The 16,505-nt window shown below is 32.1% G+C and overlaps 1 protein-coding gene across 1 annotated transcript in view; it reads left to right on the top strand.

Annotated features, from left to right (window-relative positions):
* The first annotated feature begins 5,857 nt into the window (after positions 1-5,857).
* The window catches only part of Tmprss15 (transmembrane serine protease 15), a 120,536-nt gene continuing 109,888 nt past the window's right edge, over positions 5,858-16,505 (top strand). Inside the window, exons 1-3 of the mRNA XM_005324323.4 lie at positions 5,858-6,002; positions 8,925-9,055; positions 9,305-9,372. Of these exons, the coding sequence (XP_005324380.2) occupies positions 5,858-6,002; positions 8,925-9,055; positions 9,305-9,372 (344 nt within the window). The remainder of the gene's footprint in view (positions 6,003-8,924; positions 9,056-9,304; positions 9,373-16,505) is intronic.

Raw genomic sequence — 16,505 nt, 5'->3', positions numbered from 1 at the left:
TCAGTAGATTTGGGTAGTATCTAAACAGACATAGTCATAAAAATAAAGTGCAAATTTTGTGTGGATGTTTTGAGGTCCAAGGCACACCAGGAACCAACTAAATGATCTCTTAATTGGGTCTTGTTTTTAGTCTTTTTGTTAGGAAACAAATATGAGCTTCCTGGACTTGTTTCAATGACAAGACAGAGAAAACTTATCAAGCTGATATGGAAAACTTATTCTATGGAAAAAAGTAAAGTATAGTGATGATAACAGGGTAATTAGATGAAAGAGCACCGAGAAAATTTGACAAGTGGGCTCACTCTTTTTCAATATCAAGAAATCTTTTGACCTCCAGGCACTAAGATGATTAAAGTTAAAAAGCAGCATGGTGAGAAGATAAATCCTGCCTGAGCTACAGATGTGGCTGGCACAACAATATAAAATCATGGGGTTGTGAATTGGTTAGGATTCTGTATACATAGGGGGTTTCTTTGAAAATGACCTAAACTAGCAGCCGATAGGAAAGAACATGCTGGTATTTTTTCAAAGCTCCCTACTAACCAACTAAGATGCTATAAAAAGTGTGGTAACCCCTACTAGGAAAAACCAATCTCCCTCAACCTAGTTCATTTTTCTTTCCTGAAATACAGGTCTATTTTTGAATACTGCCATGAATAGAGTTCTTTCCTTCCTGAACAGTTAAGTGCTATGCAGTTCAGCATGCTCTGGTATAATACCTTTTATTCAAAAGTTTCATAATCCACTTTACAGATAAAAGTAGATTAGGAAGATAGGCTTGGTGAGAGTGACTTTCATATGGCAAGGGAAGAAGCCACATGTGGAGCTGGGAACAAAGGATTGAAGAGCGAAAAATCAGAATTTGCATTAGCAAAGGGAAAGTAAATATGGTTTCCCTGTAGTCAGACAAGAGATGGATAAAAGAAGCTGCAATGAGAATGAAAGGTCAGTGAGAGATAAGAAGGCAAAGATCTTAAGAAAATGTTTTAAAAGACATTGTCTCACTTAGATGATTTTTAGGTGAATATCTGAAACAAATTTCAGGAAGAAAGGCTTTTAAAATGTGAAGAGACATACATCATATACTTCCCTTTGGAAGGAACTATAAAAATTATAAAGTCATAAAATTTCAGGAATGAAAGTGATTTTAAGATCAAGAACTTTGTTCTCCAGATGAGAAAACTGAAGCTCAGGATGAGTTTTAGTAAAATGTCCAAGTTTGCATAGTGAAGGTCAGTGTCAGTATGTAAAGATGGGTCTTCTGTCAACAGGTCTAGAGCTTTTTATATTTCTCACCACCTTTTTAATGGCAAATGCATATTTTGCCAATTAAAGGTGTGTACTTTGGCAATTATAAAAATAATATTTCAGTCAGCATGCATAAGGGCTTTGTTTGCTATTAAACTAATAGCAATAGAGGAACCCAACTTCTGTTTAATGGGATTATAAACAAAATGAGAGATTACCACTTATGAATAGAATTTTACTGAATTTACTGAATTTTGTAGTATTTTCAATTGTGTAGATAAAAGAATTAAATAATATTGTCATTTCTATGTTTTCAGAGAACTTTGACATGACATCTAAGTTCATTGTAAGGTATAGTTTTGATAGAATAAAATTAATAGTCCTTAGGTCTTTAGGTCAGAAACTATATTAGAAGGACCTTTAGGTAAACCTAAAGTGAAACTGAAGTTGAAAGCATTCTTATCTAGAATTGAAGGGTTATGTACCAGTTACAAGCCAATCAAAACTTCATTAGCAGCAAAAATAAAAACAAGGAAAACACCCTCCCACAATAATATAAACAAATAAACAGACAAAACCCGAATTTCATAGCACAAAAAGACAATAGCATAGAACAATAATACTAAGAGGCTAATGGCTCCTTTCATATTTTGTTAATCTATAAATTCTGTTCTCCTCAACAGAATTTCTGAAAATGAACTTGGAAAAGTTTTAATTTCCAATAATGCCTTGCAGTTTGCAGGGGAAAAAAAAAAAAAGAGCAGGTAAAATTGGTGAGTAGGCACCCTGAGAAACAAGAAGGAAAAATAAGACTAGCAACCTGGAGGGACCGGGGACTGCCTCAGAATGTCAGTGGGGATGGAGAAAATGACAGAAGCTTGTCACTTCTAAGTGTTTCTTATTAATTTTTAGGGAATAGTATGCAGCACAGTGGTGTTCCACATACTTTCACAAATAAAATAAGCCCCGCATTAGTTCAAGGGAGGCTTTGGGTAGCATGTTTAACAAAATTGCCGAAGAAATCAATAGGAAACGTCACAGCAAGGCAGTGTGTGCTGTCAGGTAGTTATATGACTTTCTTAAAGCCTTCCCTCATCCCCTCGGGTTGCAGAAAACAGAAAGCATATAGTTATTTTCCTCAAACTTCAGTTCATACAAATGCAAGGTTTCATTCACTCCGTGGGAAAACAATGGGAAAGAAACTGACAGAAATAAGTAAAACACGTACCAGATGAAAAGAGATATTGTAGCAACCATGTAAATATACCTGGGAAGAAAGACAGAAAAGAGGAGGAGAGAGGGGACCCAAAGGAGAAAAGAGAAAGCCACTTGAGTTTTCTCACCTGGAGTTAGGCAGTAAAATCACTTTTCACTGTTTACCAATCTAGAGGAGTAAATTATTATCAATCACCAACCCAAATACCTCTCTATTAACCATATTACCATAGCTCTCTATTAACTGTGGGCTGACTTTCTGCAATCATACTTTCCTGTGTCTGAAAATACTAAATGGACAACTCCACAAACAGTATTTCCCAAGTTTTAATTTGCAAACCATTCTGCCCGGCATGATGAAATCTCATGCTTTTCTGCTTCTGTCTATATTTCTTTGTTAAGCATATTTGTATACCTAGTTTATTACTATGTACCCAAGTATACCTAGAATGCTCAGTTTAATGTCACAATTGTTCTATTTTAATATTTGCTGCTGTTGTTAGTCTCTTATTGGGCTTAATATATAAATTAGACTTAATAATATTTATGTACCTAGAGGGAAAACATAATATCTATGGTTCAGTTCCATCCATGGTTTCAGTGATCCCAAGGTCTTGTAATGTATCTCACATAGATAAAAGAGGACAACTGTATATTTACTTTTTTGATTTTTCATTTTTATTAATTACCTGCTATTTTATTTTCTTAGGAGAAATCTTGGATATTGTTTTCTACTGGTAAGCTGCTTCAGACATTGTAAGAATTCTACACCCGTGTTCATGCTCCTTCATCTCCACACACTCAAATTAGCTTCCTAGGAAAGTTCTTGGTCTCCCCACACCAAGCACAAGCTCTAAGTGCCAGAGAGAAAACCCCAAAGTTACTCTGAGTCAAGGAACATGGTTATTTGGCAAATAGCCCCTTCCTTGCCCCTTAACCTGGATACCTCTGGAATCTGTTCTCACTGTTTCACAGGCTTTTTCTCCAGCAGGATCGCATTCCAGACACCTCATTATGGTGGTTATGGATAGCCTTCACTGTATGATCCACCTCACTCCCACCCCCCACCCCCGACGTTCTCATTTCCCTATTTCTCATGGAATTTCTATGTATTGCCTCATAGATAAATTTCAGATGTCACAAATATTGTATTTGTCTCCTTAATATTTTTTTCAACGATATTGAAATATATCACCATGTATTGAATAGCCATTTTCTTCCACCTGCTAACACTGAAACTTTTTAGTTAATATGGAATTTTCACTGGCGAAACAAGTTGTTTATGGATTCTTTATTCTCATTCATTGCACTAATACCACATTGTGTTTACTATTACAACTCTGTTAAGGGTTTTGTTATCTGATAAGGTAAGTTCTAGTTCATATTAATAGTTTTTTAAACTTTAAGACATAATATATTTTTTCACATTTAACTGTTTGCTTAAATTATAGTCTGTCCTTTACAGATTATTACCTTGATAAAAAAGATATTTTCCCATTCAATTATTTGAAAATATTAAGTATAATTATTTACAACATACCAGTGGAGGAAAATTTATAATCTGGATATTGATTTTGTTTCTGAACATAAATAAGTTATTTTGGGTTTCTAATTGTACGTTTTATCTATTTATATACCCTGTGCTTGGAACAGAACATATGAACTTTCTTCACTGTCTTATCCTTTCCTTCTAAAAAATCAAAAGGAATGTAACTTGAAGTTCTGCTTGATTTTCTGAAAAGTGTTTGCTTCTGCATCAGCAATATAAAGAAAACACCCTTTGTGCATTCACTTTTCTGGCTTCCCAGATTTAAGGGCATCTTTTCTAGACCCATCTTTTATTAGAGTCTGGCTTACTATTAGAACTGTCCCCTATATTATAAATAAAATAATTTTTCTTACCATTTCTTCAATGGATTCTCTTATTTCATATATAGAACCTTTAACAATTAGTATTACTTCAATTAAATATAAGTATTTTCCCATGACCTAGATTCATTTACCTTTATTCTAGTTTTGATCATAAAGTATTTGAATGCAACATGCTATTCTCTTTTAACCATGGTAAAGAAGAAAATGATATCATGTTAGCCAATTATAATATTCAACAATTTGAGTTTATTAAGTGTTTCTAAAGAGCTTCCTTATTTCTCACCAATTTAATCTACCAGGAAAAAAAAAAGACAAACTAGTTTACTTGTAAATACATTTTAATTTTTTTTTTTAAAGAGAGAGTGAGAGAGGAGAGAGAGAGAGAGAATTTTTAATATTTATTTTTTAGTTCTCGGTGGACACAACATCTTTGTTGGTATGTGGTGCTGAGGTTCGAACCCGGGCCGCACGCATGCCAGGCGAGCGCGCTACCTCTTGAGCCACATCCCCAGCCCCAATACATTTTAATTTTAATCCTGACATAATTTTTAATATCCAAGGTGTGGATGTTTCAATGATATGCTGTACCTTAATTATCAGAAAATAACTTTATTTTTCCCATAAAGCATACATCCACAATTAAATGGTGTTATCTTAATCTCTTGCTATAATTGGCATGTTTAAGGAAATAAAGTCCAGGGCAAGTGAGCAATGTCTTCCTCAAGGAGAATACTTACTTAAAATAGGAACAAATGCTTTGGTCATCTTATTGCAGCTGCTCCCATATATTGATAACTGCACAGCCATAAAGAACAACCATATGAGGCCTTAAGGATATTTTCTTTAAGTTAAATCAATACTGTCTTACATTGCATCACTTCAAATGAGGAACATAACAAAGTTTTCAGTTGTTTCAATAAGAAAAAAAAATAAGAGTGAGAGAGACAAGGTATAAATTAAGTTTTATATACACTTGTACATAAGTTATTTTTGATATGTCTATACCCCTGTACAAGAGGGGAAGTGCCTGTATAATGAGCTGAGTCAGAGGGTAAGAGGTTGATCTGTTAGAAACTCTCTGCAAATATCAAGTGTACATGCCTAATGACTAATCAGTCTATCATGAATTTCATATTTTCCCCAAGAGTTCTCAAAATGATAAAGTGTTCTTTTTGTTTACAACATGAATTTAATTTCATTTCTTCCACAAAAAGCCTGTTCAGAAGATTGCCATTTATAACTCTAATCATCTGTACTCATTTATATCTTCTTAAAGATTAACTACCCTTTTAAAGCTACTTAATGTATAGAGATATAATGTTGCCAAAGATACACACACAACACATTTATACTGACTGGTATGAGTGTGCACTTCAGTAGTTACTGCTCAACAAATCCTTAAAATTTTGAGAGGGTTTTACAGTTCAGTTGGTGCTGGAGTATCGGTTTTGCTGACGTGGAGAACATAAATATCTCTATTCTCTCACAGTTCTTAAATTAGCAGGTCTTCAAAAACCCGAAAATGGGGTCAAAAAGAAGTGCATCTTCAAGGCATGGTTCTCTCAGCTCCTATGAAGTCATGTTTGCAGTTCTATTTGCCACATTGGTGGTGCTGTGTGCTGGACTAATAGCAGTGTCCTGGTTGGCAATCAAGGAATCCGAAGGAGGTAAGTCCCAGACCTGGCTGCTGAAGGTCTTTACAGATGCATCCTGACACTTTAATCTCACTTTTCCTATCAGTGTATTTTATTCACTGCTGTCCTTTCATGAAAAGATATTTTTGTTGCCTTCTGATACTTCTCTGTCATCCTCTTCATAGAATATTAGATGAAGTTACTTAGTGTATAATTTAAAACAATCCAGAATTCAAGATTGAGATTAAAGTTTGCTTTTTTTCTTTTATTTTTAGTGAATAATGTTTCTCAGTAGCATAAGACAAAATAGATTTCACAGCCTGTAGATTCACTATGTAGAATTAAAATTCTAAACATATTAAAATATCTTAGAAGATACAACTTGATAAATATAAAATTAATGAAAATTATTATTTATTTTTATAGAATATATCTTCCTTCTCTTATTAAGCAAAAAAAAAATCATTAACACAGTTTGAATGTAAGTGTAGATTTACAAGGCTTTCAAACTGAATAGAAACTTTGATAAAAGCTCATTATTTAGAACTATCTTAGTGTGTATCAACAGCTTTCAAAAGATTTTAAATGGCATTAACTTAAAAAATAAATCTATGGGTTAGTGATGAATCTAAGAGAAAAAAAGTACTAATTTGCTTAAGTTTACATCATCAGTAAATAGTAAAAAGATTCCAAACTACATGATCAGAGTCTAAAAGTTGTGCTCAAATTTGCCACTTATGTACTTACATTATAAATTAAATTAGAAACATAGCAATAACTGGAGTATTGAGAGTATACAATTTCTGAAACATCTTCACCATTTTTAAATGATGAAATATATATGCAAACTAACACTTTCTGAAACCTCAACAGGTAGGAACTTTGGCATTGTAAGTGATATTATTTTCATTAAAAAATATTTTAGCTTTTGGGTTAGTTATTTTACTGTAGTAAATAATTGCTTTAATTAGAATGCAATAAAATTAAAGTTTGATAAAATAATTTAAACATAATACCTGGTTTATTTGATACTTTTGCTATATGCAAGGAATATATTTTAAAGAGAAAGAAGAATGGCAAATGTTTTTTTACATTTATATGAACAATTATAGAGGGTCAATGATATTTTTGAAAGAGTGGCTGCTTTGGTATTATTTAAATGGTGTGAAGAACTTCAAGAATTTATAATCATTTAGGACTCTATTAGAATCTTTGGTGCTTAGTAAAGATATAAAGGTTTACTATTTTATAAGCAAAATGGGAAATAATTATTTATAAATGTTATCCCAATTTAAGAGGGAACAACTAAATATAAAAAGGAATTTGAGTTAAATATTGATTAGAACATGAGAGAGCATAACATAGACTTCAGTGATTTTAATTTTTTTTACTTTTTTGAAAATCAACTTTAAAAAATTATCAAAATTTTACAGAAATATTATGCAAACTTCACCCAGTTTTCCTCACTGTAAGTGGTTTATTTATCTATAATAATTGTCAAAACTAAGAAATTCTATTGATAAAATATTAACTGAACCATACTTATTATTCATATTTCACCAATGTTCTGTTGTTCAGAATCCAATGTTATTTCCTGCATTGAATTTAGTTAACATATTTCCTTAGACTCCCCAATCTATGACAATTCATTCTTTGACTTCTAAATTTAAACATGAAATTTAAATGTGATTTTGAGTAAATGAAATAGCATAGGTTATATTCAAATAGGTTATATACAAATAATATTCCATTTTATGTGTAGCACTTGAGAATACAGGGCTTTTGGTTTCCACAGAGAGTCCTAGAATTTCTTGTCTGACACACATATTAAGAATCAATTGTATATCTGCTAAATTAATGAATATAAATTTTAAAAATTCAAAATGATGTATTAAAAATAAAATATATCATTTATATAATGAAAACTATTTAAACTAAATTCAAATTAATTGTTTAATATATAAGTTTGAATGTTCTTCTGGACTAGAAAGTTTGGCACCCATGACAGATGTTGGGTTGTAGACTCAGGTATTGCTATATCCAAATTTCAGATCTATCACTTTTTATGTTTACAACCTTAGGACATTTTTAAATTATTCTAAGCCCTGATTTCCCCATTGTTGGAAGGAAAACCAACATCCTCTCATGCTATGTAACCATGAGCATTATGTGTCATTGTTATTTCATTTACTAATGATTTCATTATTGTATGATTCAACTGAAGTTGTTCATTTTAAATATAAATATATCAAAGAAAATATTCTCATAATGTGATTATTGAATTTATCATTTCTTTTATTTTTTCCTGTTAACTTGATATAGTTTATAGCATTTTCAATAACTTCTTCAATAAAGATAGTCGCATCTAATGTCAAAATGCCTTCCATGCCAAGTTTATAATTACCACAATGCAAGAAGTAGCTTTAAATCTGTGTTTAAAAGTAACCTATACACTGAAATTTTCACAGTAATCCACATGTAGAAAACCAGCAGTGTCCCTGGATTCTAGGGGTTGAAGAAGTATCTGAAAGCAACTACAAAACTTTTAATGGTCTATTTCTCACCATGTTTTCCTGAATCAGTTCCCATAACTGGTGGAAACTGATTAGTCCCTTTGTCTTTCAATGGGAACCTCAAAAAATAAAAAAAAATAAAAATTAAAAATCAGAAGCTGATAGTGTCTGTTAGAATTCAAAGAAAGAAAATGGAAGAAAGAAGTATATTTTTTAATCTTTTGATATAACCAGATCTCCAAAAGGAGAAAAAAAAAGAAGGGAAGGAAGGAAGGAAGGAAGGTAGGAAAAGGCAATTGATTTTGAAACAGGAAGACTACAAAGAAAAGGCAAGAGCAATGGGACCAACATATCAAGCAAGAATTTTGCTTACTTCTGTGTCTTATGTACATATTCTCTTCTCTTCATAATTCAGTGTTGTTTTTATTATCAATTTATCTAGATGCAGTATTTGGTATGAATCATAAAGTCAGAGGAACATTTAAAATAACATCTGGAGCTACATATAATCCTAATTTGCAAGACAAACTCTCTGTGGATTTCAAAGTTCTTGCTTTTGACCTTCAGCAAATGGTAAGGGACTGTCTCTCTTCAGCTGGTTTAAAATTTTATAACACAGCTTCATTAACCTTTTTTGCCAAAATATGCATAGATCCCATTTTCTCTTTATGAAAAAATAAATAAATAAATGCGGACACTTGAGATTCCTAAATGTGTGAGTCTCCCATCAACACGAAGAAAATTTTATAACCTATACTTCATATAAATTCTCAAACAAAAGTTGAAATTCTAAATTTAATGTACTTTTTTTCAATTTTTTAGATAGATGAGATCTTTCAATCAAGTAATCTGAAGAACAAATATAAAAACTCAAGAATTTTACAATTTGAGTGAGTATACTCACAAAAGTTTAATTGACATCACTGATCACAAACTGCTGATCTTCTTGAATATATATATATATATATATATATGAGATATGTAAATATGATAAAATCACTATAGGGGGAAAAAAAGAAAAGTTTGGAATTTTTAACACTGGGTGTGGATTGATATGTAGTCCAGCATAAAATTTCATTTAGTAGCACATAATAATAATTTCTAACAATTAATCAAATGTTAGCATGTTTCTGCATGTTTCTCTCTCCTGAGAGTAAACTCTTTCAGGGATACATAGAAGGGTGGGGACTGAGTATCTTCACGATCAGATATAGCATTTAATGTGTTATGAACATGTGGAAGAAGGTTGTTCATTATTAATAAAATACTACTGCATCACAAGTCTTTATTTACATTATAAATCGCAAGACAGGGGACTTGTTCACTCTTGTACCCAGAGGGCATTAAGATTGTCCTCGGAGCAAAATGAATGATTTTTAGATTAATATGGTAATGATATGCTTGAAACTAGAACATACAGAGAAGTGTGTGTGTATGTGTTTGTGTGTGTGTGTGTGTGTGTGTGTGTGTGTATGAGAGAGAGAGAGAGAGAGAGAGAGAGAGAGAGAGAGAGAGAGAGAGAGAGAGAGCACTAGATCAATGTAGAAACACTTAACATGACATCTGCCTTTTTGCATCATGATGAATCTAGAATTAACTGAGATTATTAAAGGGTCTTTGAAACAGAGTTACAAATCAGCAGCCATGTTAGCAAAGAAAATTGTAATGCGGGTTGGAAAATTATGTTAAGACAGTGTTCCATTTTTCAAAAAATAGAAAATGAAAAAAAATACCAGATCAAGACCTGATATATGTGTAAAAGAGGAAGAGAAAGCCTTCAAAATAACTCAGAATGAAAAAGTATTGCTAGAAAGAGAATGAGAGGTTCAGAGAGACTAGGTAATGTTTCCATTTCAGGATACTAATACTAATGTATGTCTTTCTAAAATGATCATGTGCTTTTTCTATGGCTAATTTTCATTTAAAACACTCAAAACAGAAAGAAAACAATAAGAGTTGAGCTTACAGAGTTACATATTCAGAAATTTGTCAGACTGGTGTTTTCTAGTATGTGAGTCCTGATGACGACAGTTCCTCTCTGGATAGCTCATTCTCTGAATTTCTTAAAATATCTTAGGTCTTTGTGCACTGCCTTTTCTTATTCTCCATCCCTATCTCTAACCTTGATTGAATCAAGCACTTTATAGGAAAATGTATGGTATAATCTATATTCAAATTAGGGTAAGAAATATCTTATGTGATGAACATCATTATCCAAAGTACATGTATGAAGACAGGAATTGGTGTCAACATACATAATATACAACCAGAGATATGAAAAATTATGCTGTATATGTGTAATAAGAATTGTAATGCATTCCACTGTCATTTATTTTTTAAAAATCAATAAAATACATCTTATTTTACAATATACTTTTTTCTTAAATCTTATCTTTTTAGTGGTTAGACATATGGTATTCTCTTCTGAATCATCAATGGTACTTGCTGGAATTAGCATATAGGAAAATAATCAATCAGATTTGAATGAGTTAAATGAATAATGAAATAATCTTTGCAAGGATACATTATAGAATGTGAAGATGTGATAGTTCATGCAAAAATTTATAAGGGCTTTTTCTAACACTAGGATTGTGTACAATTTAAATTTGGTATGAATTAGTTATGTTTTAGCAATAACTTAGTTGGTGTTTTAGCAAAAGTTATGGGCCAAGTGAAGATGAAGTAGGGAGTCTACAGTGACTGTACATTATATGTTGTTTATAGATATATTAAAATATGAAAAGTTTATATGTGTGTGTGTGTGTATTTAGGAGAATGCCATAGACAAAGAATTAAACATTAAAGAACTTATTTCCATTATAATGAAAATTATCATTATTTCTTTTTTCTTTTCTCCTAACAATGACACATTGTTGGCATATTTGTCTCATCTGAAACATTTAAAATCATCTCTTTAATTGTGGTGCAATGGAAACTTATTTTGAAGTTTCTGTAATCCCCTAAAGCAACAAGTAGAGAGCAGAATCACCACAAAGATGACGGTAAAGAAAGGAATGTAAATAGTGCACCAAACATGAAGTTAAAGTCGCTCTGGATAACTGAAGCAAATCTTTGACTTCTTAATATAGGCTTGAATAAATGCTCATTTAGTCACCCATCTGTGTCCTCACTTTTAATATTACAGATATATAGAAGGCTTGCTTGGAACCAGGCAATTAACTGGGTTCTGAGAATACAGATATTAAGAGAGAATATTATTAAGGAGCTCACACAATCACCATCAATGAGACATTTTCTCTTGGGTTGTAATTAAAACTGTTTCTTTTCGCCTTTTCTCCTTCTTTCCTTCTTCTCTTCTTTCTCCTCCCTCCCCCTTCACCTTTTCCTTCTCCTTCTCTTCCTCCTTCTTTTTGCAATCCAAATGGATTACAAGGTTTTTAGTTGACTGTCTACAAAAACTTCTTAAGAGATAGTGATGAATATACAACTATCATTAATAATCAGTTAGGCTCTGGGAAATATGTGATAGGACAGGACTTAAATTCCTGTTGTGAGGAATTTAAAATATTGCTGGAGAGAAATGAATCGGAAAAGTACACACCAAATTGCAAAAAATATATATATATATATTTATGTGGAAAGTTTCATCTTTTTATATACATATTTATATATATATATAAAGACATAAAATGACACAGTCTAGCTTTTGTTGGACTGGTATGACTGTAATGTGCTTAGCCTCAGAAAAAAGTTTCAAACAGCTTAAGGTAAATCATCTCAAATTTTGTAGATTTTTTTCCACTGGCTATATTCCTCTTTCTCCCCTTATTATATACTGCATCCACTTCACTCCATTCTTGCAATTTAAGAACCAGTATATGTCATCTCTCCAGAGATGGTTAATTGGTATCCTACACTGAGGGAGAGACTTGTCTCCTCTGCTCATTTAACACCTCTACAAATATATGAATTACAATCTTCACACTGCAATGTAATTGTGCATTTGCCTGCCTCCTGAGTAGACTATTAGCTCCCTCAGGGCAGAGAATGTATTTTTGGTATCTGCATTTTCCAAACCTAACTAATGCTTGTCTCACTGTACTTTCTCTGTAAAATTCTAGCAAATGAATGAAATATTTTAGCACTTGTTATTAAAACATTGAATATTATTTTAGCTGTTAGAGTGTTTTTTAAACCTTGACCTATACATATAAAAATAGGTATACTGTTTTTTTTTTTTTTTAGTTTCTTCACTCTGTTAAAATACTTCTAATTTCAAAAATTCTGAAATGATTCTCTGAAAGCACAAGTGTGTTTATTTATTACAGAGCCCCTTAAAGTGGAGTGGTAGATCTAGAAAGTTTGAAAAATGTAAGAAATAGTTTGAGAAGCACAGTTAGAGATTACTAGAGAAAAAAAAGGGAAGCCATTTCTGGTAGAAAGAAGAAAAAGACAGAGGAGAAGGAGGGTAAGAGGAATAAGAATTAATGTTGTATGTTGAAGGTATAATTTAAGACGCAATACAATTGAAAGAGCATGAGATCAGAGACACTTGGAATACACTCTTTGCATTAGTCCTAACATTGGCAAGAGAATTCTTAGTTCTTATTGATCAAATAAAAGTAGGACAGTAAAATCAGAGGCAAAAGAATCATGTTTATAAAAACAGTTACAGAAGGGCAAATGAAGATTATTTAATGGGCAGAAGAAAGGTCAGAATCTTGCCATTCCTATTGGAACAAAGCTAATTCTAATAATTGAAGATGCAATGAAAAAATGTGGAAAGTTTCATCTTTTTATATATATATATATGTATACATATTATGTATATTACATTTTATATAATATATATATAAGATTGATTTACATTTTCTCTTTCTTCCTACCCACCTCTCTCTTTGTTTCTTTCTTACCTGCTCATTAATCTGCATTGTCTTTATTATTCTTTAACTTATTGCATATTCATGACATCTTAATCTCAGTCACCAACCCTACACCCATCTCCTATTTTCATTCCTACTTACAACACAAAGACTTTTACCATTGTTCCCAGAACTTACTATTCTTGATACCATCTTTCATCAGGTTGAATATGGACTTCTTTTACAGATAAGCCAAAACTTTTAAGTACAATTTTTCTCTGAAATAAAAGTGTTCATTATGCCATAACAGATGATGACAAGAAAGCACCAGGCCCTGAGAAGTTCTGCAACTACTAGCAGCAATGCTACATAAATGCTGGAAATATGTGCACAGGACCTAAGAGTCAAAAGCATTTTTATAATCAAAATTTGGGGAAGAAAAGCATAGATCATTTATATTGAATTTTGAACTAATATTGCATGTAGATAAGAGGAACAGGAGAGCATGCAGTAGGAAATGTCTGACTAGGAGGAGTGCATGGAGGAGAAGTATTAGTTGCTTCTGGATTGGTCAGAGCTAGTAGTCCAGCAAGTTTACACATATACAAGAGGAGACATGTCTGGGGATGCTGATCACTAGAGGTTTTAAGGCAAGATTTTAAAGTGCATTCAGATATGTGTTCGTTTCATCCTAGAGCTATTAATTGATTAATTTTCCTTATCAATTTCATCCTCTACCCTCTGTCCTTTATAACTAAATTTAAGACAACTCAGAGTTTTTTCTGATGGGGATTGGTGATGTATCAAAATATCAGCATTTTCTTTGACAGTACGTAATCTGTTTCTCTACACGGTAAGACCCCTGTATTTGAAACTACACCTTAATTAAGTTGAGAAAATACTTTGCTCTTCTCCTTCACGGCAACATAGGAGACCACTAGAGTGCCTACACCTTGATAAATATTTTATGATGATTCTCAAATAAGGTACTTTATCAGTGTAGAGATAGTTTCCTCTGGTGGTCACTGAATCAAAAGTAAGTTTTTGAAACATGCAATGCAAAAAAAATTCATGAAAATGTCTGCATGATAAATTATAGGTTGGTACATTGAGAGACCAAGAAGAAGAGAGCAAAAGCAATTCAGAATTGGGAAAGAGAGTAACAAGGAAACTTTTAGGATGACTTTAAGTAATCATGTATGAATAGACATATTCCTAGAAAAATTGTCACACTCATAATTAGCTTTTTTAGTCATTTTTAGTTTAAAATTCAGTTTATAAAATCAGGGCACAGAAGTATCTGAAATCTCATCTAAAATAACAACATCCATACCATTTGTAACAAAGTACATCTAAAAAACAATTTAAATACCTATTTTCTTTTTTGTTATTATTTTTAATTAAATGCACATTTTGTATATAAATAGTTAGATTGTATACATAGTTAGATTGTATCAGTCAGAATAACTGAAATTATCCATTAATATATTTTTATTACTTTTTGTCACCAGCTAATATGTGTGTGTATGTGTATAGTGTGTGTATAGAGTATATATATACGTGTATGTGTGTGTTTGTGTGTGTGTGTTGTCCTGTTCACAATAAGCAAATGGTTGGCTCTCCTTTGGGAATATTTTCTGCTATCGTGCTTTGTGGAAAGTGCTTTTATTCTCTTAACAAAATACTGTTTACACTTTGTGGTCATGTGCACTAATTTTGCCCTTTGAACACAGATAAATCACAAAGTTAGGAAAAGAATGACTTTTGTTTACTCAGCAAACCTAAAGTTTATCAATATCATTAATGAAAATATGAGATAAGAAACATTTTGATCTATTTCCCTCATGCTGTGAAATGACAGGATTTATCTGCATTTTAAAAAAAGAAATACTCAGCTATTCTACTGAAACATGTACTTTGAAATGAAATGGGCCATTTTCCATTATAGAAATAAGTCTCATTTACCTTAATAAATAAACTCAAACACACAGCAAGTGATAGAGATCTTTATTAAAATACTAAAACACACACACACACACATAAACACATAAAAATCTATAGTCTTCTCATGAGGTGAAACAAAAATAAATGCCTAGTATGGCTTTCTTAATTTCATCTATACATCTTTCTTATCTCAACATGTACTGAATAAAAAAAAAACTTTAAATAATCCAATTGTAAGTGGTTATAGAATATGTAACTTTTATCCTTGCAAAGTATACATTATTAAATGCAATGTATAATTCACAACCAAGAGAACACATTTTTCACACAAAAACCTTTTTTTGCCTGAGGATGAACTAATCCAATCACTTTCAACTCAGCTTAGGAAAATTACAGATTTGTACTTTTTCTACTCTATGTATTTTACTTTTCTACTCCCTAGCTCAAATAAAATAAAAGCAAGTGTTCAGTCAAGTTAAACATGTAGAAAATACATGAAGAAAAAACAGACTTAATTATATTCTAAGTTATATACTGTGCAACCAAAGATAAAATGAAAATGCGCCATTGACAGTTAAGAAAATAACAGATATAGTTCACACTTACTTAAATCATATTTCATCCTGCCCTTTTTAAGCTCATGTATAATTACTCATATCTTTGGAGGTTAGGTTGATTATGGAGATATAAAGAGAAGGGAGGAGGAAGAGAGGAAGGAGAAGAAGAAGGAAGAGAGGTAGAAATAGGAGGAAGAGTGTCTATATCTTGAAAATGCGTAGAGAATAAATATCTTTAGTGTCCTCACCAAATACCCAGATAGTTATTCTATCTTTTTGAATGTCAAATTCTTGTAACAATGCAAGATCATAAAACCCTGGAACTTCCTCCAAAGTAATGCATTGTAGTATCTTTCCTGGTTGGAAATAGCTCACAACAGTAGCTCTAGAAGTGGCATTCTGCCAGATATGGTGGTGTATGCCTGTAATTACAGCTACTTGAGAGGATAAGACAGAAGGATCACAAATGGATACCAGCCTGGGCGACTTTGTGAGACCATGTCTCAAAATAAGAAAATGAAAACGGTTGGAGATACAGCTCATTGATAGAGTACCCCTGTATCCAATTCCCATTATGAATTAAAGATAAATAAATAAACATGTGAGGAAATATGGAAGGGAAGGTAGTAGGGAGGGAGGAAGGAGGGAGGGAGAGAGAGAAGAAAGAAGGAGGGAGGAAGGGAGGGAAGGAAGGGAGGA

The sequence above is a fragment of the Ictidomys tridecemlineatus genome, chromosome 3 (assembly GCF_052094955.1).
Source record: "Ictidomys tridecemlineatus isolate mIctTri1 chromosome 3, mIctTri1.hap1, whole genome shotgun sequence".
NCBI classification, from domain to species: domain Eukaryota; kingdom Metazoa; phylum Chordata; class Mammalia; order Rodentia; family Sciuridae; genus Ictidomys; species Ictidomys tridecemlineatus.
The sequence above is the reverse complement of the archived record's forward strand: the minus strand, read 5'-3'. Positions and strand labels throughout refer to the sequence as shown.